The 22719-nt window shown below is 55.7% G+C and overlaps 1 protein-coding gene across 1 annotated transcript in view; it reads left to right on the plus strand.

Annotated features, from left to right (window-relative positions):
- Positions 1 to 22719, plus strand: part of ANKS1A (ankyrin repeat and sterile alpha motif domain containing 1A) — a 188818-nt gene that overhangs the window by 165556 nt on the left and 543 nt on the right. The window contains exons 13-23 of the mRNA XM_007467237.1: positions 1619 to 1725; positions 14144 to 14242; positions 15058 to 15210; positions 15326 to 15433; positions 16493 to 16657; positions 17476 to 17601; positions 17845 to 17916; positions 18054 to 18140; positions 18652 to 18789; positions 20212 to 20382; positions 21224 to 21321. Of these exons, the coding sequence (XP_007467299.1) occupies positions 1619 to 1725; positions 14144 to 14242; positions 15058 to 15210; positions 15326 to 15433; positions 16493 to 16657; positions 17476 to 17601; positions 17845 to 17916; positions 18054 to 18140; positions 18652 to 18789; positions 20212 to 20382; positions 21224 to 21321 (1324 nt within the window). The remainder of the gene's footprint in view (positions 1 to 1618; positions 1726 to 14143; positions 14243 to 15057; positions 15211 to 15325; positions 15434 to 16492; positions 16658 to 17475; positions 17602 to 17844; positions 17917 to 18053; positions 18141 to 18651; positions 18790 to 20211; positions 20383 to 21223; positions 21322 to 22719) is intronic.

Genomic DNA, 22719 nt, shown 5'->3' on the forward strand with positions numbered 1-22719 from the left:
GAATCAGCAGCCGGGGGACACTTGACATCAAGGGCATACAAGAGCCCGCCACTTAGGTTCCTGGAGCAGGCGGCCCCACTCCAGGGCAGGGGAGCTCAAGCAGCCCCCAGACTCGGCATCTCGCAGTGCTGCTGCAGTGTGCATTGGGACCCTGACCACCATCTGTTCAGCAGAGGACAGAGGAGAGGGGGAGCCTGGGACAGTGGGTCACCAGGGTCTCCTAGACAACCAAGCCACTTGGCCTTGGCCTGCCCCGAGAGGCAGAAAGTGCCGGGAACTGCATAATGACTTTCACCGTGTCAAGAGTTCTCCGGAGGTGATGTTTTTATAGTTGGTTCTTCTTTTTCCTTCCTTGCACCTCCTCTTCTTCCCTTTTTCCTTTTTTCTTCTTTTATCTGTTCCTGCCCACGAGAACTGGAGAAGTAGGTGGGGTTAAGGCATTCAGCTCAGAACATCCAGGGTCTGCCCGGAAGGGCTGAACTTTTTTCCTCCCTGCACCAGCACGCTCCCCTGTCCTACCTGAGGAGAGGAGCAAATGCATCTCCTCCCCTCCCTGCTCATCCTCAGAGGAGGACAGCAAAAGCTCCGGAGACCCTGGGAAGACAGTTGCTGTCTTTATCACTCAGCCAAAGAGAGAGCAGCGCAGAATGGGAATAGACTTGAGCCACCACAGCTCAGCTGACGGAGGACCGCTTCCTTTCTCTCTCCTTTATTGGGCTGGGCTTTGTCTTCTTTAGCCAAGAACTGGATCTGCCCGCCTGCTTTCCAGCAGAGCAGGCAGGCCGGCCAGTCACGGGAGCAGCCAGCCACCGTCGGAAGAGGAAGATGAACGCCCAGCCCCCGCCACACAGCCCCGCCCGGGAAGGCGGCCCCGCGGACAGCGGCCTGGCCGGGGAGACGCCCCGCTCGCTGGCAGCCAGAGTCTAGCTGGGGACCCGGCTCCGGGCCGGAGCTCCGGCCCGTGCGCGCGCGCGCACCCGCCCGCCCGCACCGCGCCGGCTTGAGCCTCTGAGCACGAAGTGCCGGTGGTCATGGTTTGCTTGTTCTGGGACTGCTGGGGAAAGACAAGTAAAAGTCTCCTTTCTCCCCGTGCCGGGTTCCTGCTGCTTGTGTTGCATGCGCTGGCTCCCCGTGACCGTGAACGGAGTCCTCGCTGTGGTCGCTGTGCCTGTGTCCCTCCACTGCATGAAGAGGCGCGCTCACCCCTGACCGGCCTGTGCTGCAAGGTCGCAGGACTTGTCCCTAGTCCCCGGCCCCTTCTGGTGCCCGTGGGGACAGACTTTCTGAAATACCTCCGAGGAGGCGGACGAGCGCCGACCCGGAGAGCGTTGGGGCTTGGCTCCCCCGACCCCTGGGCAGCGGCCGTGCAGGTGCTGCGAGGCCCCGGAGCAGCAGGACACAGGGGGTCGCGTGAGTGGGCGGTGGCCGCCCGGTGCCCTTGGTGCACCCACTGAGGAGGGGCCGCGGGGCCACCGCTCTCCCTCCTCTAGTACGGAGTGTGGCTGCTTTATGGTAATGACTATGATGTGGCAGTGCCATCTGTCTTCTTCTGAGTGCCGCTGCTACCGCCTCAATGGTTTTTCCCTTTTCAAGCGTCTGCCGATTCCTCTCTCGTCAGGTTCGCGGCCACCGGAGCAGAGCGTCGGGGAGTGGCTGGAGGCCGTGGGGCTGCAGCAGTATGAGAGCAGGCTGCTTCTCAATGGCTTTGACGATATCCGCTTCCTGGTGAGTGTCCAGGCCCCGGGGGAGACGCTCCCTGCTGCCCAGGCCGTGCTAGAGTTGGAAACTGTACGTAGATCTTTGTCTCAGGGAAGAGGGGGCTGCATGGCTTAGACCCGGGGTGCTCAGCTGAGTGTCGCCTGCTTCCTCAGCTCCGCTCCGGACACGGCCCTGTGGCGAGAGCTCTTTACACGTTTGCGTCCAAGAAGGTGTGTCTCTGATGCACCCATTGGCCCCATACTGGCTCTCTTTCAGACACCAGGCAGTGGGTGGCTCCGAGAATTGAGGTGCACGGGACAGCCCGGTCCCCCTGGCGACTCCCCTTCCTATCTCAGCTGGACACCAGAAGTTCCCTTTGTTCCCCAAAACTATGCCATGGAACCCGTAGTCACTGAAGCCGGGAGCCTGGTCTCCCTCAGGAAGGCTGAGTGTCTGGTGGGGCCGTGGCCTCAGAGGTGGCCCAGACGAGAGGCTGAGCTGGGGGTGGGAAGGATTGCTTCCTTTTCTGAGCTATAACTTTGCGCGCTCTTCTTGCAGAGCACAACGGCTCAGAGAAAAAGAAAAGAAAAACCCAATGTCTTTTCTCAGGCTCCCCGTGGAGTAGGGGCCCCCGGCTGGGACCCTGGGCTCTGGATCCAGTGCCCCCTGTGTCAGTCCAGCAAGCAGCTCAGGGTGGGCTGCCCATGACCATCCCTCTCCTGGAAGCCCTCCCGAGATGTCCTCATGGGTTGGGTCCGGGCTTTGGCTCCGGCTCCCAGGCAGCCCCGGCTACCCCAGGGCAGGTGTTGAGTGCAGTGGTGACGACAGAGTTGACACGTCTTGTTAGTGCTCTGTTTGCGGGCAGTTGGGGGACAGTGGTTTGCATGTGTCCACTCATTGACTCTCCCAGCAGCCCTGAAATGTGCGCTCTTATCAACATCTCCGTTTTCCAGATGCAGAGCAGTGGATTGTCTCACTCACGCCCACAGCTCTGGGAATTGGTGGGGTAGGAACGTGCGCCTGGCACCCAGGTCCGGGGATCCTGCTCTAACCACCGTGCTGCACGGCCACTTTCTTACTCGTGGATGAGGGGAGTGGGAATGGAACCGTTCATGTGCTTTAAGTTGCCCTGTTGCACGTGTTATGTCAGGAGCTGGTTTAAGGCTCCTCCTTGATTCCCGGTGGGCCTATGCCCCACTATGACAATTCCCGGAACGCAGTCCCGAGTGGATGCTGAGTTGCCTTCAATCCCTGAAGCAGACCTCTGACCCCCCAGCTCCCTCGCTGCCATGGTTGAGGGGCGGTGGTCGGTCGGCCCAGAGTTCCCCTGCCCTCTCCTGTCCAGAGTGGGTCTCTGTGGGGTTCTCACCAACAAGGTGGCATTGGGTGCCTCCTGAGTAGAGGGCCACCCAGGGAGCTGGCCTGGGGCTCCCAGGGGGACCCTGACTGGGACCGCTCACCTCACCTGGGCCGTCTCCATCCTCAGGGCAGACAGCAAAGGCTGCTGCAAACCACCTTTCCAGAACCAGCTTCGGGCCAGTTATTTCTCAGCTTTTAAAAATCTTAGGTTTTAAAATAACAATTTTTTTTTAAGTTGAACTGAGTATATTTGTAGTTGTTATAAACTAATCCCTGACTCACCATGTTCTATGGGGAAGGCAGACAAACCCAAGGTGGAGGTCGGGGTTCAGCCAGTGAGTGAGGACACTTGGCCCTTGGTGCTGGGTGTTGAGGGGCCTTCCCTCTCCTAGCGCTGGCCATCAGATGGGCAAGGGAGGGTGGCCGTGGATGTCACAGAGTGTCCCCTCCCTGTGCTTAGGAATCTTAGGGGCTGAGCTCTTGACTTCTCACCCCTCCTTATGCTAGTTTGGAAAGGCTAAGGTTCCTAAGCCTTGAATATCAAGACTCCTTTAAAAGTGCTTCCCTGTCACCCCTGTGCTCAGATCGGAAAGTAGCTGGGCGGGCCCTGGGCCAAACATCCACGCAAGACGCAGGGCCTCTGTTAGAACGCGCCTGTTTCTATTTGGGAAGGGCACTCATTGAGGGAGGCCAGCAGCTCAGTTCTTCCAGGGCCTTCCAGGCCCCTCCTGCTGCTCTGGGTGCGAGCTGTTTCTCTCTCTCGTCTCGGTTCTGGAGGGGCAGCTGGCAGGCGGAGTCCGTGCAGGAAGGAATGCTGATTACACCGCAGCCTAGCCTGTCCCTTCTCAGACCTCGAGTGGCCTGAGTAGCTATGCAAAGTATCCTGGGTAATTGCATGTAAGTTGCCAGATGGGCTGCAAGGCTAATTAAGTTTTAGCAACCAGAAAAAAGAGGAAGAAAACACACAAGAAGGGAGCATTTTTGTTTAGAAACATTCCCTCCTTGCATATGGTATAACTTACATCATGTTAGCTGTGGTATTATCCCCGTGTGGTTTGGTTTCCAATAGGCTGTAAATGTTTCCCTTAGTTTTGAAATACCCTGGAGGCTCTTCTACAAGATGCACAAGTGGCTCCCAGGAAGCCATCCAGACTCTAGATGTAGTAGGAACATCTGGAAACTGATGGCTGCTATGGAATCTCCCTGTGGCGGGCTCCTCCGAGCTGTTGTGGGAGGAGTATAGGGCATTTGAGGGGGCTCGCGCAGCTCCCTCTCAAGGTGGAAGGGACTTTAACATCGTGTGGTCTCATCATCCCCTCTGTGCCCGAGTCCCCTCCAGATGAGCTCTGCCGTGATGTTTTCCCAGTAACGGGCTTCTCCACCTTACAAAGGCATAGCCCATTCACTCTCTGCATTGCTTGGGCTGGTTTAGAGCATTCTTTATATTGAGCCAAAATCTGTTTCCTTGTGGCTTCTGTCCATTGAACTAGGTTTACCTTTTGGGGCCACACAGAACACACTTAAGCCCATTAGAAAATTGAAGACCTCTGTCACGGCCTCCTGGGTCCTGTCTTGTCTAAGCTCAACACCCTCTTTCTCTTGGCTCTTCCTCCTGTGATGTGATGACTGAGCTGGACCAGCAAGTATTGCACCTTGAACTTTATTCACACCCTCTTGTCTGCAGGCAGAAAGGGCCTCTGATTTGCACGGGGCAGGGGCAGGGCAGCATGGTCTGCCAGGTGCTCGCTCCCAAGGCTGATGGGGCTGACCCCAGACCCTGGGAGAAAGGGCCGGGAATCAGGCTCACACATCTGCCGGCCAGCCCACTGCACTGGCTTGTGCATCAGAGCCAGTTCCATTTTTTTCACCACAAATCTTGTCCACAGGAAAAGGGCTTTCTCCGGAAAAGGGAGGAAATGCAGTTAATCAGCGCGGAAGGAAGGTGATTTGTGGTTGGCAGGTTTGCAGCTCAAGCGTGCTGGTGCAGGTCTCTGTATCTGGGACTCGGCCTGCCCTCCCTTTACGGAAGTGTTCATTGAGTAAATGGCGGTGCTCCTCACGCTGGGGTATGATGTGGACATTTAAAAAGGTTTTTAAGACTGATGTGGAGAAACATTCACCTTGGAGTGTTGAGTGAAGAAATTGAGACACAAAAATCCATGTGCAACATGACCTTAATTTTCAAAAAAGAAAACATCTAGAGGTGCAGGGAGTGAGCCAAAATGTTTTCCACAGTCAGTTATCTCGGGGATTATGGGTGGCTTCATTTTCTTTTTCTGGAGTGAAATAGATTTTCTGCATTTCTTACAATGAATGGATCTGAAATCAGAAAAGCAGATAATGTAGGAGCCTTAAGGAACTTGACAGATGAGCTGGGAGAAGGGAGCACACAGCGCGATAGTAACAACGGAGCGGCTGAGTGTTAAGTGCTGCCGCAGGGAGGAGGCCCTGTGCTTACCCAGGGTTCACCGCCTGCCGGGCACTGAGCTGGCGCCCAGCCCTGGGGCGGTTGTCCGTCAAGTCGCAGTCGGGGCCGCTGGGGCCCAGAGGGTGGAGGCACTGCCAGGAAGTGGCAGAGCTGGGACGCTAGCCCAGATCTGTCCAACTTTGAACCCCTGGGTTCTACTTGCTGTCCTGAGGGTTTTGTAGAGGCCTGCAGGACTTGGAAAGACTCCAGGGAGAGGCCCACACTGTCTGTGGTGAGGGGGGAGTCTGGCTCGAGGTGCAGAGAAGGGCAGGGCCCTGACTGGGCAGCAGAGGCGGGCTGGGCCTGACTGCGAGGAGCCTCGAAAGCACGCTCTGGGGGAGCCCCGAGGTCTCTGAGCCCTGGGTCTGGGGGGCGGGGTCCTGTGGCTGTCCCCTCCCCAGGCAGAGCTTTCCGGGAGTCATGGTGCCCCTTGACAGCAGGGTGGAGTGGAGAGCAGGCATGTGGGAGGTGGTCGAGGCTGGGTGTTGGACAAATTGAAAGCAGAAATGAGTCTGGCAGCGGGTTCGGGATGGGCTGGAAACAGAGACTGAGCCGGCAAGCCCGCTGCCTCTTAGGGGCAGCGTCGGGGAGGCCTCGTGCTCCTCCCATCCATTTATTTCTTCACAGGCTTCTGCCACATGCAGGCAGCCTCCCCCTGTTTTACTGTCTGTTTCTGAGACTGTGCCAGCTGGTCCCACGAGTGGGAGAGAGATGGCAGGTGAAGAGGACCAAGCCCTGCAAGAGCTAAAGGTGTAAGCTCTGCAAGGAGGTCCTTCTTTATTGGCTTCCGTGAAGCTTTCCAGCCAGGTCCCCAGACCCCCGAGCTTCCCTTCCTGCTCCTGTTCCCCAGATTAGCCGCACTCTTCAGCCCCGGAAGCCGGCTTCATGTGCGCAGCCGGCTGTGCCCTTGAGTTCCCGCCGTGGCTCCCCACGCCACCTCCTTACCACAACCCTCCGATGTCCCTTCCTTTGTCTTCTTTCCTCCGCGTCTTGAAGGGGCCGCTGCGGGCACTGCTGTCATGTTGCCTCCCCACCTCGACTTCTCTGCACCAGCTCTGGCCCATCTCTGCAGAGCACTCTGGGAGCTGACTGCTCAGTGGGGTGTGGGTGTGGTAGGGGTTCCTGAGCCCCAGCGTGTAGCAGGGCCTGAGAGGGAGAGCTCCCTCAGCCGGGTCATTGGAGGGGCGGTGGAGCTAAGGCTTTGAGAGGAATGTTCTTAGACAAGTGTGGATCCTGCCTCCCGGACTAAATTCTGTGGTCACTTAAGAACTTAGCTCCGCAGTGTCCCAGGAGTTGAGGTGGTTCCTCGTCTCTGCTGGGCCCTTGAACCTTGAGACGAGAGCCAGGCTCCCTTTGGACCCCTTTCCGGGCGCGTGTGCTCTCTTGCTCTCCCTGGAGTTATTCAGAGTGACAGCGGCTGGAATTATTCAGCATCCAGCTTTACGTGCCCCTGGTACTGCTCTGGCCTTCTCCGGTCCCCTTCACAGTGGAAGGGAGTTTGAGAACCATTTGCATGTCTGTTGATTTAACTAACTGCACCTTAGGATGGAACTGGACTGGTGAACACATCCTGTTGATGTAGCTTCCAGCTGCTGATATCCCAGCGTGAGCAGCAGCAGGGGGTCCCGTGCTGGCATCTCAGCACGTCCGTTGTGTTCGGTTAGTAGACCCCCCCCCACCAGTGTACACTGCAGTGGTGCAGGGGGCAGAGCAGTGGGGCCCGTGTGTCTCTGTCAAATGTCAGTTATAACTCAGGTGTCCCCGGGCATCCTTGAAGTCCATCTGTGGACTCCTGGGGTCCATGGACAGCACTTTCAGGACTCTGGGATTAAGTCATTGGCTCCAGGCTGCTCCTCAAGCAGGCAGCTGAGCTGTGGCTGGAAGCTGGGTCTCCTGGGCCCAGAGCAGTGCCTTCGCCTCCCACTCTGGTCCCCATGCCCCCCTTTCACCGGAAGATGCTGAGACTGGGCCACAGGCTCAGCACATCCTTCAAAGTCAGAGCCAGTGGGCTAGGCCAGCGCATCACTCAAGGTGCCCGTTGGGTCAGGCAGACCATTCCATCCGCCCACTGTGTGTTGGGGGCTGTTATGCGAAAGGCTGGCAAAGGAGCTGGTGGGGCCCAGACCGCAGTAAGCTCTTGGCACTGGCTTGGAGCTACCGGAGCCCTCTGGACCTGCAGCTGCCGCCACCACCACAGGCCAGCGGCAGGCGTTCTTGCCCTCCACCCTCAGGGGAGGGCCAGGCCTGCGGGCAGCTGGCTGAAGCCACAGTTAAGGAAACTGGATGGGGCAAAGCTTAGGAAAAAACACGGGGTTCTAATTACTCTCACTGAGAATCAGCTGAGTCGGGAGACCTGGGTTTCCTCCAGGCGCCCATGTATGATTTGGGGCAGGTTGCTCTGCCTCCCTCCCCGTCTGTCCCTGTCCCATGGAATCTCATTTGACTGCTTCCTTCTGCACATAAGCTCCGAAGGGGGCACAGTGTTAGCTGTGGTGACACACAGCAATGATCGAGACTGACTGTGGCCTTGGCCATGTGTGGGAACGTGAGGTGGTGATTTCTCTGCAGCGGAAGCAGAAATCAGCTTTGTCCTCAGATCCATGAGGTTAAAGCCTGCTTTGGGTGGTCTCGGATCCAGGCCCTTTGACTCTGGCTGACCTGGGCTTGGCTAGTCTGCACTGGTGATTTGGGGGTGAATATGGCATCATGACCTCAGATGAGGCCTCAGAAAGGCAGGTGTTCGGGGGTGATGGGCAGCAGATGGATGGAAGGATGCTGCTCCTGGTACAAAGAGAAGGGGGACACCGGGGACCTGCCTGGGAGAACAAGGGTCACGAGGGGCGTTGCCTCCCTGAACGCGGGAGGAGAGCCGTCCCTGACCCCTTCCCTTGAGACCGACAGGGGAGAGGGGTCTGGCTTCTGGAACTAGGAGCTGGTAACATTTGCACTTCATCCTCATCTTCTTAGAACTAGTTGCTCTCTGTCACCATCGAGTACTGTCTCTCCAGCTGAGGACCTGGCTGGGCTGGGTAGGGGTGGGGATCATTAGGAGAGCAGGGGCTGTGGGTCAAGCCTGAGTTGCTCCTGTTAGTGAGGCTGGTGAGCTTTTTATAAGGCCGCCCTTGAGCTGGGGGAAGGTGTCAGTTTGGGAAGTTCTGTGACCAAGTCCCAGGGAGGCAGGAGTCAGCTGGGCCAGGCAGCGGTGAACAGGTGAACACAGGAGGAGCCAATGAGCGCCGGTTCCTGTTTAACCTGGACAGGCAGGTGGCTTTGTTCCTGTTTATAAGGTTCTGACCTTGTAGGGGATTTGAACTCAGTTCTTATTCCTTTATACCACAGCTGCCTTGTGTGGTGCACAGAAAGCCCTCAGCCCCTGGAGGAGTAGATGCGTGATGCTTCAGGGAGCATGGCTTCTATTTTCCATCATTATTAAGATTTTTAGGCCACAACAGTGAGCAGCAGAGCCCTGCCCCTCCTTGCTTCCTCTTCCCTTTCCCAGTGCTCCTCCCACTCTCCCTGGGCCAGCCTGGGTCTGGGGCTATGGTCTGGGCAAGGAAGACTCGTGTGCTCACCCCTCTCCCTCCTGGCTCACCCACCAGTGTGCGCGTGTGGTCACTGCAACCCCGGCCTGGGAAGGCGGTCCTGGCTCAGGCCAGGGTCCTGTGCCATGTTCAGTGACCCTCCCCCCAGATCACCATGCCCATGACAACTCCGTCGTTGTGGCCAGTAACATGTTCTGGGGATGGTAGAAAACTACGTGCAAAGGAGGAGCCAAAATGTCCAGTGGCGGGTGAGATTATGGGATGCCCAGGAACTAGAGAGTATGCAGTGGAAGCAGGTGGTTACGTGTCACGAGGAGGTGTGTGCACGCAGTATGTCAGCATGTGGAAAAGCAGGTTAAATAAGTAATACATATACCACAATCCCAACTTCTGCTTTTTTTTTTTTTTTTTTACAATAAAAGCTTAGAAAAATACACTGAAATGCTAGAAGTGATCCCAGTCTCAGTTTTTAAAAAATATTAAGCCACTTAGAAGAATTCATCAGAATGGTAACGCTGGGGTGTTTTTTTCCCCCCAGAGGTAATGGATTTATAAGTGGCTTTTACATTTTTCTTTGTACTTTATTAATTTTCAGCATTTTTTATAATAGACTTACATAACTTTTCTGCTCAGAAAACAATTTTATTTATTTTGTTAATATGAGGGAGAGAGAGAAGCAGGGCCCAGTGGAAATCTACAAAATTCTGGAAGGCAGAGAGGCAGCATAAGTATCCCATTGAAACAGCCAGGACCCAGGGAAGCTCTGAGCTACCCCCTTGGTGCACAGAGACTCTGGAGGATGCCTCGGGCCCAGGTGGAGATGTGGGGGCCTCTCGCCCGCCCACCGAGCTGCTTATCTGCTTAAGGAGCTTTAGCTGCTCAGGCAGGCGCCACAGATCAATACAGCCATGCGTGTGGTGAGTATCGGCTGCTCAGTTCACTCAGGCTGGTACTTCCCTCATCCTCCCACCCTTCCTTCCCTTGATTAGAGAAATCTGCTCTAAAGGTATTTTTTTTTTTTAAGAAAATAGTTTTGTCTTTCTTATTCTAAGTGCTAGCTCCCATTTTCTCAGTGCTTTTTAGCAATTAGAAGTTTTTAACATTTATACACTTGCCAATTTTCAATATTATCATAAAATAAAAATTTGAAAATAAGGTAGAAAATTGAGTGTTCTGCCTTGAAAAACAAAAAAAAAGTTTAGTGTTCTATCCCAACGTTGTATTCTCCTTCACTCTGTACATTCCACTTTCCCATTCTTGGAGATAAAAAATGGGGTTAGAAACTTTAAAATATGACAGACTATACAGAGCAAGTAGCTGCTGCCACACCTACCTGGTTGCCATTTGGGAACTGGGCCCATGACTTCAGGAAAGTGATTAAGTAGTTGAAAGCGTCAGTCTGATCCGTGTTTCTGGCTGATGAGGACGTCCTCTTGAGGAAATGCCAAATGCTCTTTAGGCTCACTGACTGTGGTTGCTTCTGGAGAGAAATTTCATCAGGCAGAACACTGCTAGCAAATATTCCCAAGTTCAAGTATGGGATTCACTTGGGAAGAGGTCTCACGGATCGGCAGCTAAATGCTTTGTGTCCTGTGTCTCATATTTACATTTTACCATTCCCAATTCGGAATGGCCTCCCTGAAGACGTCGCTCCACTCATGCACTTTCAAAAACAGCTGGAAGTTTCTCTAAGACCTTCGATGACTGGGACACAGCCACACAATATCTGAACTTATTTCCCTTAATTTGAACGTCATCCTTCAAATTGAAGTTTGTTTTAATTTTTTGTTGTATTTAATGCTAACCTCTAATATTTAATGTTTTAAGGTCTTAATTTGCATTTTCATGTGAGTCCAGGTTGAGCCCCCGCCCCCAGCAACACACTTCTCCCAATTCCGTGCCTCCTCTATCTGGAGCAGCTCTTCTCAAAGTCCCTGGCTCCTTGAGGCCCAAGAAAGGACTGGGAGGTGGAGAGGAGAGGGAGGGGCTGCAGGGGAAGCACCAGTGCCAGGCTTTTCCCCTGAGGCAGAATCAGGCTGGGATAGTAGCTATGTCCCATTGTTTCTCCCCAAAGAGAGGAGGTTTCAGCCTTTGTTTTTTTATGACTCCTGGCAGGAGAAATTGCCGAATGAGGGGAGAGAGGTTACTGATGCTCTCTGGGCCTCAGCTTCCTGAGATGTAAAATGGGGTAACAGTGGTCCCTATTATTCAATGGTTTAGCAGGTGCAAAGCATGGAAAACATGGAGGAGGGCAGTAAGTGCTATGTAAGTGTTTGGTAGATAAAATGTGAAAAGATGCTTGAGTTCATCTATGAGCAGGATGATCTTGTGATAAGAAATGTGCAGTGATAAGCCACTTCTGCACAGTGCTGCACTGATGGGAGTATAAATATCTGTCAGACTTCTAAATACACATACCCTTTGACCAAGCGATTTCTGTTCTTGTTTTTTAATCCTTTTTTGAAAATTTTAAATCAAAATATAATTGACATGCAATATCATATTAGTTTCAGGTGTACTACATAGTGATTTGACATTTGCATACATTATGATATGATCACAATAAGTATAGTAACCATCTGTCCCCATACAAAGTTATTACAATATTGACCATATTCCTTATGCTGTATATTACATCCCCATGGCTTATTTATTTTGTAACTGGAGGCTTGTACCTCTTAATCCCCTTCACCTATGTCTTCCCCCCACCACCTCACCCATTTCCCCTCTGGCAACCACCTGTTTGTTCTCTGTATCTATGAGTCTGTTTGCATTTTTTAGAGCCCACATATAAGTGAGATCAATATGGTGTTTGTCTTTCTCTATTTCACTCAGCATAATGCCCTCTAGACCCCATCCACACTGTCACAAATGTTAAGATTTCATTCTTTTTTTTTATGGCTGAGTACTATTCCTGTGTGTGTGTGTGTGTGTGTGTGTATACACTACACCATTCATTTATCTGTCAGTGTACCAGTTTACAGTCCCACCAACAGTGCACAAGAGTTCCCTTTTCTCTACATCCTTGCCAACACTTGTTGTCTTTTTGATAGTAGCCGTTCCGACAGCTGTGAGGTGATATCTCACTGTGGTTTTGATTTGCATTTCCCTAACAATTAGTGATGCTGAGCATCTCTTCATGTGTCTGTTGGCCATCTGTATGTCTATGGAAAATTTTCTGTTCAGATCCTCTACCCATTTTTTAATTGAGTTGTTTAGTTTTTTTATGTTGATTGTATGAGTTCTTTGTATATTTTGGATATTAACCCTTTATCCAATACATTGTTTGAAAATATCTTCTCCCATTCAGTAGGCTGCCTTTTCATTTTGTTGATAGTTTCCTTCACTGTCTGAAAGCTTTTTAGTTTGATTTAGTCCTGTTTGCTTATTTTTTGCTTTTGTTTCCCTTGCCTGAGAAGACAGATCCAAAAAATATTGCTAACACTGATGTCAGAGTGTACTGCCTATGTTTTCTTCTAGGAGTTTTATAGTTTCAGGTCTTACATTCAAGTCTTTAAATCCATTTTATGGTATGAGAAAGTAGTCCAGTTTGATTATTTTGCAGGTAGCTGTCCAGCTTTCTGAACACCATTTATTGAAGAGGCTGTCCTTTCCCCATTGTATATTCTTGCCTCCTTTGTCATAGATTAATTGACCATATAAACGTGGGCTTATTTCTGGGCTCTCTATTCTGTTCCATTGATCTATGTGTCTGCCAGTGCCATACTGCTTTGATTACTGTAGCTATGTAGTATAGCCTGAAGACAGGGAGTGTGATACCTCCAGCTCTCTTCTTCTGTCTCGAGAATGGTTTGGCAGCAATCTCTCTTCTTGATAACCACCATAGAAAAGATGCACATACAGGGAGATTTGTGCAGCACCATTTGTAAAAGCAGAAATTGGAAACAGTTGTCCTTCAACGGGGAACTGGTTTAGCAATTTATAATATGCCCATAATCTGGATGATTATGCAGCTTTAAAAGAAGAGACAGGTCTCCATATACTGAGTGACCTCCTGTATATACTAAGTAGTTAAGAATGAGGTGTTGAACAATGTGTACAACAATCACATTTGTACGAAAATGAAGCATGCACATGTGTGTAGGTGCCCAGCTGGGCTCTGGAGGGACATCCAGGAAAGTGGTAACAGTTGCCCTTGGCAGGAGTGGACACTGTAGCTGAGGGACAGGGCAGAACCCATGATTTTTCGTGTGTCATAATCTGAAAAAACCTATCTTGTGACACCATTGTGAGTAATAAAAGACACCATGATAGGGGTTAGGAGTGGTGAGTACAGTCAGACTGCCTCAAATCCTAGCTCCACCATGAGATGTGTGACCTCAGACGCGTTTTTGACCTCTGTGTGTCTCAGTTTCCTTATCTGTAAAATGAGGATTCCAGTAGAACCTAACACAGGGTTGTGAGCCTGAAATGGGATGGCGCACAGAAAAGCTCTCCATCCCTGTCACTCAGCAAGAACACAGCAAACACCAGCCATTCTCCTCGTCGTCACTGCCATGCTGGGCTTCTTCGCTCTCAGCTGCTCCCTTGGGGAGGACTGCCCCACGTGGGCTGAGCCCCAGCCCCCCCCTCTCAGGCAGGTCCCCACTTTGAGACGCCTCTCCTCCTCGGGGTGAGGCAGGCTTCTTGGGTGCCTGCCCCTGCCGCCGGCCCAAGGTGGCTGTTACTGCCGCTTTAAATCACAAAATCACATCTGTGAGGAATCTGGGGATTAGTCCTCCTGTTCTTCACCTTGGGGGGTCATGAAACCTGCTCCCAGGAAAATGCACATCAGCTCAGGTGGGTGAGGGCCTGTGCCCGGCCCTGCCTGCTCCAGCCCAGGTCAGCGCCTTGGGAGCCACTCGGGCTGGGTGGGCAGCCTGGGCAGGTTTGTCTTCCTGCTGCATGAGGCTGCTTGCTGCCTGCCCTGGCCTCGCGGGGCGCCCTGGGGCTCATTCTCTCTTGGTGGGTGTGGCGAAGGAGAACGTGGCAAGGGGCCACGACAGGCTGACATGACGCCCTGAGGGAGCCAGCGGCCTTGTCCAGGAGGCCCTCACGTTCTCCTTTCTGCTCTTAGGGGCCTAATGTGATGGAAGATCAAGACCTGCGGGAAATTGGCATCAGTGATGCACAGCACAGGCGGAAGCTGCTCCAGGCTGCGCGGTCCCTGCCCAAGGTGACCACCGACAGTTCCGCGGCCTCAGCCTTTGCCAGTGGCGGGGCGGGGCTCAGGGGGTGTACAGGTCACTGTGGGGGTCTGCCCCTCATCCCGGGAGCCCCAGCGGGGAAGACAGTATCCTGTTTACTTCTTTGCCACACCCCAAGGCCAGCAGAGCACTAGGGACAGTCAGGACCTAGTCTGGCCTCAGGAACGGCACTGCAGGCATCTGCCTGGCGCGGAGACTGGTGCCCACAGGCTTGGCCTGTCGCCTGAGACCAGGCCCTCCCCAGGAGGCCCAGGGCCCTCGGGGCAGCAGAGGAAGCAGTCTCTGCCTCCTGGGGAGCTGTGGCTGGTAGGCCTGAGCCTCTCCTCAGCTCTGCTGGCACAGAGTCCCCTTGTCTCTTCCACTTGCCCAGAGCTCAGGAAGCACTAATGAGTCCTAGCAGTGAGGCCAGTGCCCGCTTCACAGACACACACCATTTTCTTGTCCTACCATGTCTGTGACCTTGTCAGAGCACAGTAGGGGCCTCCACAAACCCTCCTCCCCATCTAGCCTTACCTGATAGGGCACCTTTCCCAGACCTGGGGTGCCCTGGTAGTCCCCAGATGGGGCCCGAGACCAGAGCTGAGATAGAGAAGGCTGTGTGAGTGGAGCGACTCGGGGTTGCTGAGGACACAGGCCCCTCGTTGGTCCTCAGGAGCTGTCCCATACCTACTCCAGCCTCAGCCTCTGGTGTGGTCTGAGTGAACCGGCCTGTGTCCCCGTGGTCCCCAGGGTCCTCGTCCCAAGTGCTGAGATGTTAGTCCCGCCTCCTGCCCTCGCCCCACAGGTGAAGGCTCTGGGCTATGATGGGAACAGCCCCCTGTCAGTGCCCTCCTGGCTGGACTCCCTGGGCCTGCAGGACTACGTCCATTCCTTCCTGTCGAGTGGCTACAGCTCCATTGACACTGTGAAGAACCTCTGGGAGCTGGAGCTTGTCAATGTGAGTACAACTCTGCTGTGAGTGTCCCTGGGCTGCCAGCATGGCCTGTGGGGGTGGGGGCTGGGGGCTGGGGGCCCAGTTGCCGCCTGACCTTCCTCTCCCCGCCCCTGCCCAGGTCCTAAAGGTGCACCTGCTTGGCCATCGCAAGCGCATCATCGCCTCCCTGGCAGACAGACCCTACGAGGAGCCGCCCCAGAAGCCCCCCCGGTTTTCCCAGCTGAGAGTGAGTTGGGGCAGGTGGGAAGGGATGTTTGTATGTGCTGCATGTTGTTAGGAGCTGAAGAGAAAGAGTTCTTTGGGAGTTCTTCAGAGACAGCGTCACCTCTGCAGTCGAGGAGCAACTGATCCCTCCCTCCCCAGTGTTGGGGCCAAATGTTGGCAAAAGTAGGAAAACAAATATCCGAATCCCAGATGGCTGGGGCCATGTCTGAACGTCCGGTTGAGCTGTGCCCGGGGTGGTGGGCAGGGGTGGGTCAGAGGGGCCCCCTCTCGGGCAGCCTGACGTGAACCCGAGACAAAGCCTGGAACACGCAGAGGGACCTGGGCCCTCCCCATCTTCTGAAGGAAAATCCCTGTGATTTTAAAAGCCTCGGAGATGCTCTGTTGCTCAAGGCAGGTAATCTCTGACTGAAAAGTGGGTTAGACTGTGAGCCTGTGGTTCAGGATGAGTCTCCCCAAACCCATGAGGCTGCGTGGCTGCCAGTGGGTGGGGTGGCCCCTGGGCTCCAAGCCTCAGCCCGTTTATGGCAGCCTCAAAGTGGGCATTATTTTATCCTCCTCTTACGCATGAGAAAGCGGGGGGCCAGGCTGGTTCTGAGGACCAGACTCACAGCTGACATTCAGATATGGAAAGTGAAGACTGATTCACACTCTTTGTGAGGCCCCTGGGTGCCAACCTGCAGTGCTATGTGTTTTCTTAGGAAAGACCTTTGGATTTGGTCACGTGCCCCCAGGACCTGCGATCAGTTGTGACAGATGATTTTATAAACTAGAGATCACTTCCCAGCCCTACAACCAGGCCGGAGGGTGCTCTCGTGACCCAGGTGCTCACCTGCAGGACCCGGTTGTCAGGGGTTCCTGGCTGGAAGAATCTGGTCACTTTGTACCCACGCTGGGCCCAGCGGCCCGTTTCCCCACTGGGTGCTGACTTCCAGCTCGTGCCCGTTCTCACTGATTCTCCTGCCCAAGCTGGGCCCTGACAGCCTGAGGATTGGCTGACACCTACAGCCTAAGGACTGGCCTGATGAGTCTCAAATCTCACCTGGATTTCTTCCCGCTGCAGTGCCAAGACTTGCTCTCACAGACGTCGTCCCCCCTGAGCCAGAATGACTCCTGCGCCGGCCGGTCGGCTGATCTGCTGCTCCCTTCTGGGGACACGGGCAGGAGACGGCACGACAGTCTCCAAGACCCTGCGGTGCCCTCTCGGGCCGAGCGCTTCAGGATCCAGGTGGGTGGGAGGGAGCCACAGACGGGGTCCCCTCATTCCTCTTGGCAGGACAGGGCTCCCAGCCCACCGCTCAGGGCACTGCTTTCAGGGCTCGCATTTATTCGACTTGCCCGTCATCCCTCCTGCCTTGCACAGACCACAGGCTTTTTGTCTCGCCCCTGTCTTGGCCTGTTAGACACAGATTGCTGGGTGTCCCTTGTCCCCGCAGGGTGAGCCCTAGCTTCGCTCCGTTTTCTCTCGTGACTCACATTTCTTGGTTCTGGCCCCTGGGGATTCCCCTCACCTTTCCGCAAGCACGACCATGAATTTTACAAGATTTAAAAAACACGTCATCCAGCAGTTTTAGTTGCTCTGTATTGAGAGACTTTGCATATTGCTGGGAATGGAAGTCATAAATGTCCTGAATTTTCCCCTCCTCCCCATTCCTTCCACCAGCAGCCTAGTTAAGGACCCCATCACCTGGTACCTGGCCCGCGGTGGCCTCCCACCCCTCCCCCACACCCCAGCTCCTGTCATGAGGATCCCTGTAAAGTGCATCCCTGGCCACAGATACTCCCCCGACTCCCCACACCAGGATCAGATCTACACTCATCTCAGACACCACAGAGCCTTCTCTGCTGAGCTGCTCGCGGGCGGGCGGGCAGCTGAGGTCCCTGCTTCTCCGCCAGTTCTCTGGCATAGACAGGCCTCGCCTCTGCCCCAGGGCATCGGAATGGCTTGTCTGCCTCCGGCCTGGAGCTCCCAGAGGTGGAACCCGGGAGGGAGCCCGGGAACCCCTTGAGCAGGCGAGCTGACCTGTGACCCCACGTGTTCTGCAGGAAGAGCACCGAGAGGCCAAGCTGACCCTTCGGCCCCCAAGCCTGGCTGCCCCCTATGCCCCTGTGCAGAGCTGGCAACACCAGCCGGAGAAACTCATCTTCGAGTCCTGCGGCTATGAAGCCAATGTGAGTAGCCTCTGCCCTCCCAGCCTGGCCGGTCTCCTGCTTTCCGTGCTGGCCGGACCCAGGGCCCCCGTGGTGTTCTCCACTCCTCAGCTGCTCCCAGCACCTGGGGGAAGGGGGGGACTCACCGGCCAGGATGGGGGAAGAGAGTCACTGGGAGAGGGAGCCCCCTGACTGTGGTCCCAGATTGGTGGCCCCGTGTGGTAACGCAGGACTCCTAAGTCGGGCCACTGCTCGCTCCCACAGTATCTGGGCTCCATGTTGATCAAAGATCTGCGAGGGACAGAATCCACGCAAGATGCCTGTGCCAAGATGCGGGTAGGTTACCGTGGGGGCGGCCAGGACACAAGGCGGCGGATGGCGGCACAGCCTGCAGCCACGGGGGCCCTGCCACGCTGCGTGCGGCTGAGGGAGGCCCCGAGAAGGTGAGTTGACAGGCCTCCCGTTTCCTGTAGAAATCTACGGAGCACATGAAGAAGATCCCCACCATCATCCTGTCCATCACCTACAAAGGTGTGAAGTTCATCGACGCCTCCAACAAGGTGTGCTTCCCACAACTGCTGTTGAGGGAGGAGGGGGCGCCCTTCCTCCCCACACACACCCCCCTGCTGGCCAGCTGGGTATCTTCCCTGGGGGGGGGCGGGTACTTGTCTCTCACGCACCCACGTATCCTGGTTCCCAGGGCCCTGCCCGAGGGACAGCTTATCTTCCCCAGCATCGGCTCCACTGGCCACCTATCTGCTCACGGGCCTTTAACGCTGTGATGCACTTAGTGAGCTTAGGACACCCCCAGGCCCTGTGCTTGGGATCCCACCCTAGAGAGCAGAGTGGGCTGGGTGTGAACATTTGCTCCCTCAGTTGCCATGGTCAAGGGTGGAGACCCCAACTCTAAATCAGACAAGGTGAGTGAGATGCCACCCCCACCCCCACCGCGAAGAGATGGGGAAGTGGCATTTGGCTTACGCTAGGATGGGACAGCAAGGTGGCAATGGTGAAGGGACTAGGGTGTGCCCTTAGGGAGCCCAAGAATTCCAGACCCTGTTTTCCCCGCAGAACGTCATCGCAGAGCACGAGATCCGGAACATTTCCTGTGCAGCCCAGGACCCGGAGGACCTCTGTACCTTCGCCTACATCACCAAGGACCTGCAGACCAGCCACCACTATTGCCATGTTTTCAGCACGGTGGACGTGGTGGGTGGAGTCCGCAGCTGGGCACGGTGGGGGGTCCTGCGCTGCGGCAGCCCCAGTGCAGTGGGTCCTGGCACCCGGCTGGCACTTAGCAAAGGTCTGTTCAAGAACAAACATCGCTCCAGCCTGCTCTATCTGGTACTGGGACTAAAGCACACAGGACGACAGTGGTTCGTCCAGGGCTCTAGTGACAGAGACTTTCCTGCTTCCGGCTGAGTGTCTGTCAGGTCAGCCAAGGCTTCATCTCCCTGGGCTCTTGGTCAACCATCCATCCTAACTCCCGCCCTCCAGCTGGGCCATCTCCCTGAAAAGCCCTCCACCTCCCTCTTGGGGACAGTAAGTTTTCTTCGCCCAGATCCCAGCTTAGGCGGGGTTCTGGCGCTGCTGGGCTGAAGGGAGCAGTCACACGTGCTGCCCACAGGGAGTGGATGAGTGACCGTGGTGGCTGCCCTGAGACAGGGCCTTTGTCCAGGTCCCTGCTGCCCCCGTGAGAGTACCTGGTTCCGGGGTCTTCCCGGCCTCGCCCGGGAGCTCTGTGCTTGCAGCCTCCTGGCTATGCCACTAGCTAGCTGTGTGACCCTGGCTCCTCATCTGCGCGAAGGGGATAGAGGGTAACCAGCTTCACGGGGTTGTTCTGAAGATGAAATGAGGAAATCCTCCCAGGACACATCCTTCCCGGTACTCTTACCTGTAGCTCATCTTCCCACATCAGTCAGTTCTGCTGTAACGTGGCATCTGTGCTCCTAGAGAGCACCACGCCCTGAAACCACACGGGCAGCACCAAGGCTCATGGGGAGATGAGGCAGGGGGCACAGCCCTCAGGAACCTAATACGAACGCCCACACCATTTTATCCATGTTAAATGGTTAAGAAATACATAAATGCTACATAAACACAGCGCTCTGCCTTGAGAAGGACCCGAAGTTGGCTTGTGGAAGCATGTGCCTCACTCCTGCCAGCCTGTGTGCCAGAGGGAGAGAGAACGAGGAGGAACAGAGGACAGAGGGGTGCACGGATGGAGGGGAGGGCGCGGGCCGGGTGGCCCTGGGAAGAGCTGCCGCTTGATTGTTACTGTCAGGGGTGGGTCCCGTGGGGAAGTTGAGCTGCCAGGTAGGGGTGGCATATATGCTGTGTATTCCCAGGCAACGGGGGTCAGCAGGGGAGTCTGCATTCGCCTCGTGTTTCTCTCAGTGAAATCACACACGAGGAAACACGAAATGTGTGTTTTGTTCAGCTTGTTCCCTAATGTATCAGTCACCTTGGGCCAAACTTCTGCTTTCAAAGCAAGCGTTCCAGCAGATTCCCTGCACTCTTGTTACCTGTGCATTGCTGCCTGGGCCTGTGCTCAGGGGCATGAGGCCGGGGCAGGTGTTAGAGGCAGTGGTTCCTCCATCCCATCTCTCACATTGTGCTGTTTTCTCCCAGAACCTGACCTATGAGATCATCCTGACGCTGGGGCAGGCATTCGAGGTGGCCTATCAGCTGGCCCTACAGGCCCAGAAGTCCAGGCCGATGGGGGCCTCTGCGGCCGAGATGATCGAAACAAAATCTTCCAAACCGGTGCCTAAGCCTCGGGTCGGCATGAGGAAGTCAGCAGTACGTGGGCCCCGGGATTTGAGGGCTCGGGGTGGAGCGGGCGCAAGGAGGGTCTTCTCACGCTTCAGGTGGCCAGCCCCTCAGGACACGGGCCCGTGCGAGGCGGCCTCCGTAACGCCACCCCGTGTCTGTGTCTGCTTTGCTCCGCACCCCAGGTGCCGCAGCCCCCTGACAGTCGCTGTTGTTACTGTCACACGTGTCCCACCCATCGTCCTTCTTACCTCCCGCTGCCGTCTGTTAGTCCTGGAGTCAAGGTCTCTGCACCTCCTGCTGTCTGTGTGTCAGTCTCCCCGAAGTGACCGTGAGCTCTCTGAGACTCTGGTGCTCGCCCCTGGCCCCGCCTGCATGCCCGTCTTTCCTGAGCTGCCGTCCCACCATCCCTGTCTGTGCTGGAGCCTCTGTTTCTCTGCTGTGTGTCCTCCTCTCTCCAGAGCTCGTGGGTGCCCGCTGTGGTCTTGCCCGGGGTGAGCTCTCTGGCCCTGCCAGAGGGACCCGAGGTTTGGAGTTTCCAAACCCCTTACCCGCTTCCTACCACCGAGAACAGCTTTGGGGCTTAGTGCTCGATGCTTAGGTAGGGCAAGGCTCCTTTAACTGAGCCGCTCCAAGAAACCCCCAGGAGAAGTTGCCCCTGGAGAGCTCAGAGGCAGCCCTCCCGCGATGCTCCGGGGAAGGTCCCCCTTCTGCCACCCCACCCCAGGGAGTTTGCTCTTTGGCTGAGAACAGGGCTGCCCCCATGGGGTACTGACACCAGCATGGCCCGGGAGGCAGGGGACAGCGGGCCCCGTTGACCCCTGGCCCAGGTGCAGCGCTCCCTCTGACTCTTCACCCTCTTCCTCAGCAGCTGGAACCACCCGATATGGACCCAGATGCCCAGTCCCATGCCAGCGTCTCCTGGGTTGTGGACCCCAAGCCAGACTCTAAGCGGAGCCTCAGCACCAAGTATGAGACCACTATCTTCTAAGCACCCACCCCGTCTCCACTAGTCTCATGTGCCTTTTGCCGTCCGTCCTTCTGCTCTTCTCAACTCTCCTTCCAGCTGCTGACGCCAAGGCCCCACCCCCACCGGGACCTCTCCTCCCGGGGCGGCAGCTTTAGACACTGCACACTCTCAGCTCGCACCTGCCACCACCGGACACTGTGAATTCCCCCCTTGGGCGAGGACAGCTTGGCGGGGGGGCAAGGTGCCTTTGAGGTGGGCACCAAGAGGGCCTCAGTGGGCGGGCACTGTGGCTCCTGAGGCGGGGGCAGGCTCCAAGCGGAGTCCACTCGGCACTGGAGGCTGCTCCCTCCGATCGGCCAGGGCTCCCTGTTGGCTCTCCTCTCCCGTCTTCCAAGCCACGGCTGGGTGCCGTTGCCAAGAGCTAACTGCACCTTTCCTGACACAACCAACCACTGTGACCACCTGGGGCCAGAATCCCCTTGCGCTCTGCTAACAGCTGGCCTGCGGCCCATCCCTCTAAGATTGCTGGCCTCCCCCTGTGAGACCCGCAGCTCAGCGACGTGGCTTGACCAGGGTCTGACCTCTTTCTGTGAGGGCCCAGGGTCTGTGCCAGGTCCTAGAGCACATGCCTGACTCCAAAGCCTGGGCCTCTGAGCGTCTGAACACCCACAGGCTGGCTCCACGCAGCAGGTGTCTTGGTCCTGATGGGTCTTGCACTGCAAGGAATGGGATGGCTCCTCACGTCTTCGCCGGGGAGTCCCCGGCTGGCTCTGGAGTCTGGCTCAAGGAAGAGGAAGGCCTTCCTGTAGGAGCCAGGAGGGAGGCCAGTGCCCTGCACACACCGTGCACCTTCTTCCCTCAGAACGGAGCTGCTCAAGGACAGGGACCCGGGCCGAGCAACATCCGTTGTCCTCCAGGAGCTTTCTGATGCTTCTCCACGGTGTGGGGACCAGAGATAGTCAGCTGGCACCCGGTCCCTTCCCTGATCGACTGCCCTCAGCCTCTTGACTCCTGAGAAGGAGTCCATCACCTCAAAGCAGTTCAGCAGCTGGGATGGTGGAGTTGAGGCTTTAAGAAGGCCCACGTTCTCGCGTGAGGGCATGTCAGCTTAGATGGTGGGAGACGAGAGCCAGTTTCCGTGGGAAGAAGCACTGTGCGCGTAGCGTGGCCCAGTAGGAGAGCCGGGAAGCTGCAGCGGTTGCTTTATGAGTTGAAACCCAAGTCGACAAACCGGGGTGGGTCCTCCTGCCTGCCTGTCCTCGTGCCTTCCAAGCAGATGCGCTGAGCCACGGAGGGTGCTCAGGGGAGGCTGTAAGGGACCTTCTGTTCTGCTTCCGTGTTTCCTTTCCGTTTCCTCCATCTTGTGCAGGCCCCTTTGGTTAACCCTTTCCTCCCCC

The sequence above is a fragment of the Lipotes vexillifer genome, unplaced genomic scaffold, assembly GCF_000442215.2.
Source record: "Lipotes vexillifer unplaced genomic scaffold, Lipotes_vexillifer_v1.1 scaffold528, whole genome shotgun sequence".
Lineage (NCBI taxonomy): Eukaryota > Metazoa > Chordata > Mammalia > Artiodactyla > Lipotidae > Lipotes > Lipotes vexillifer.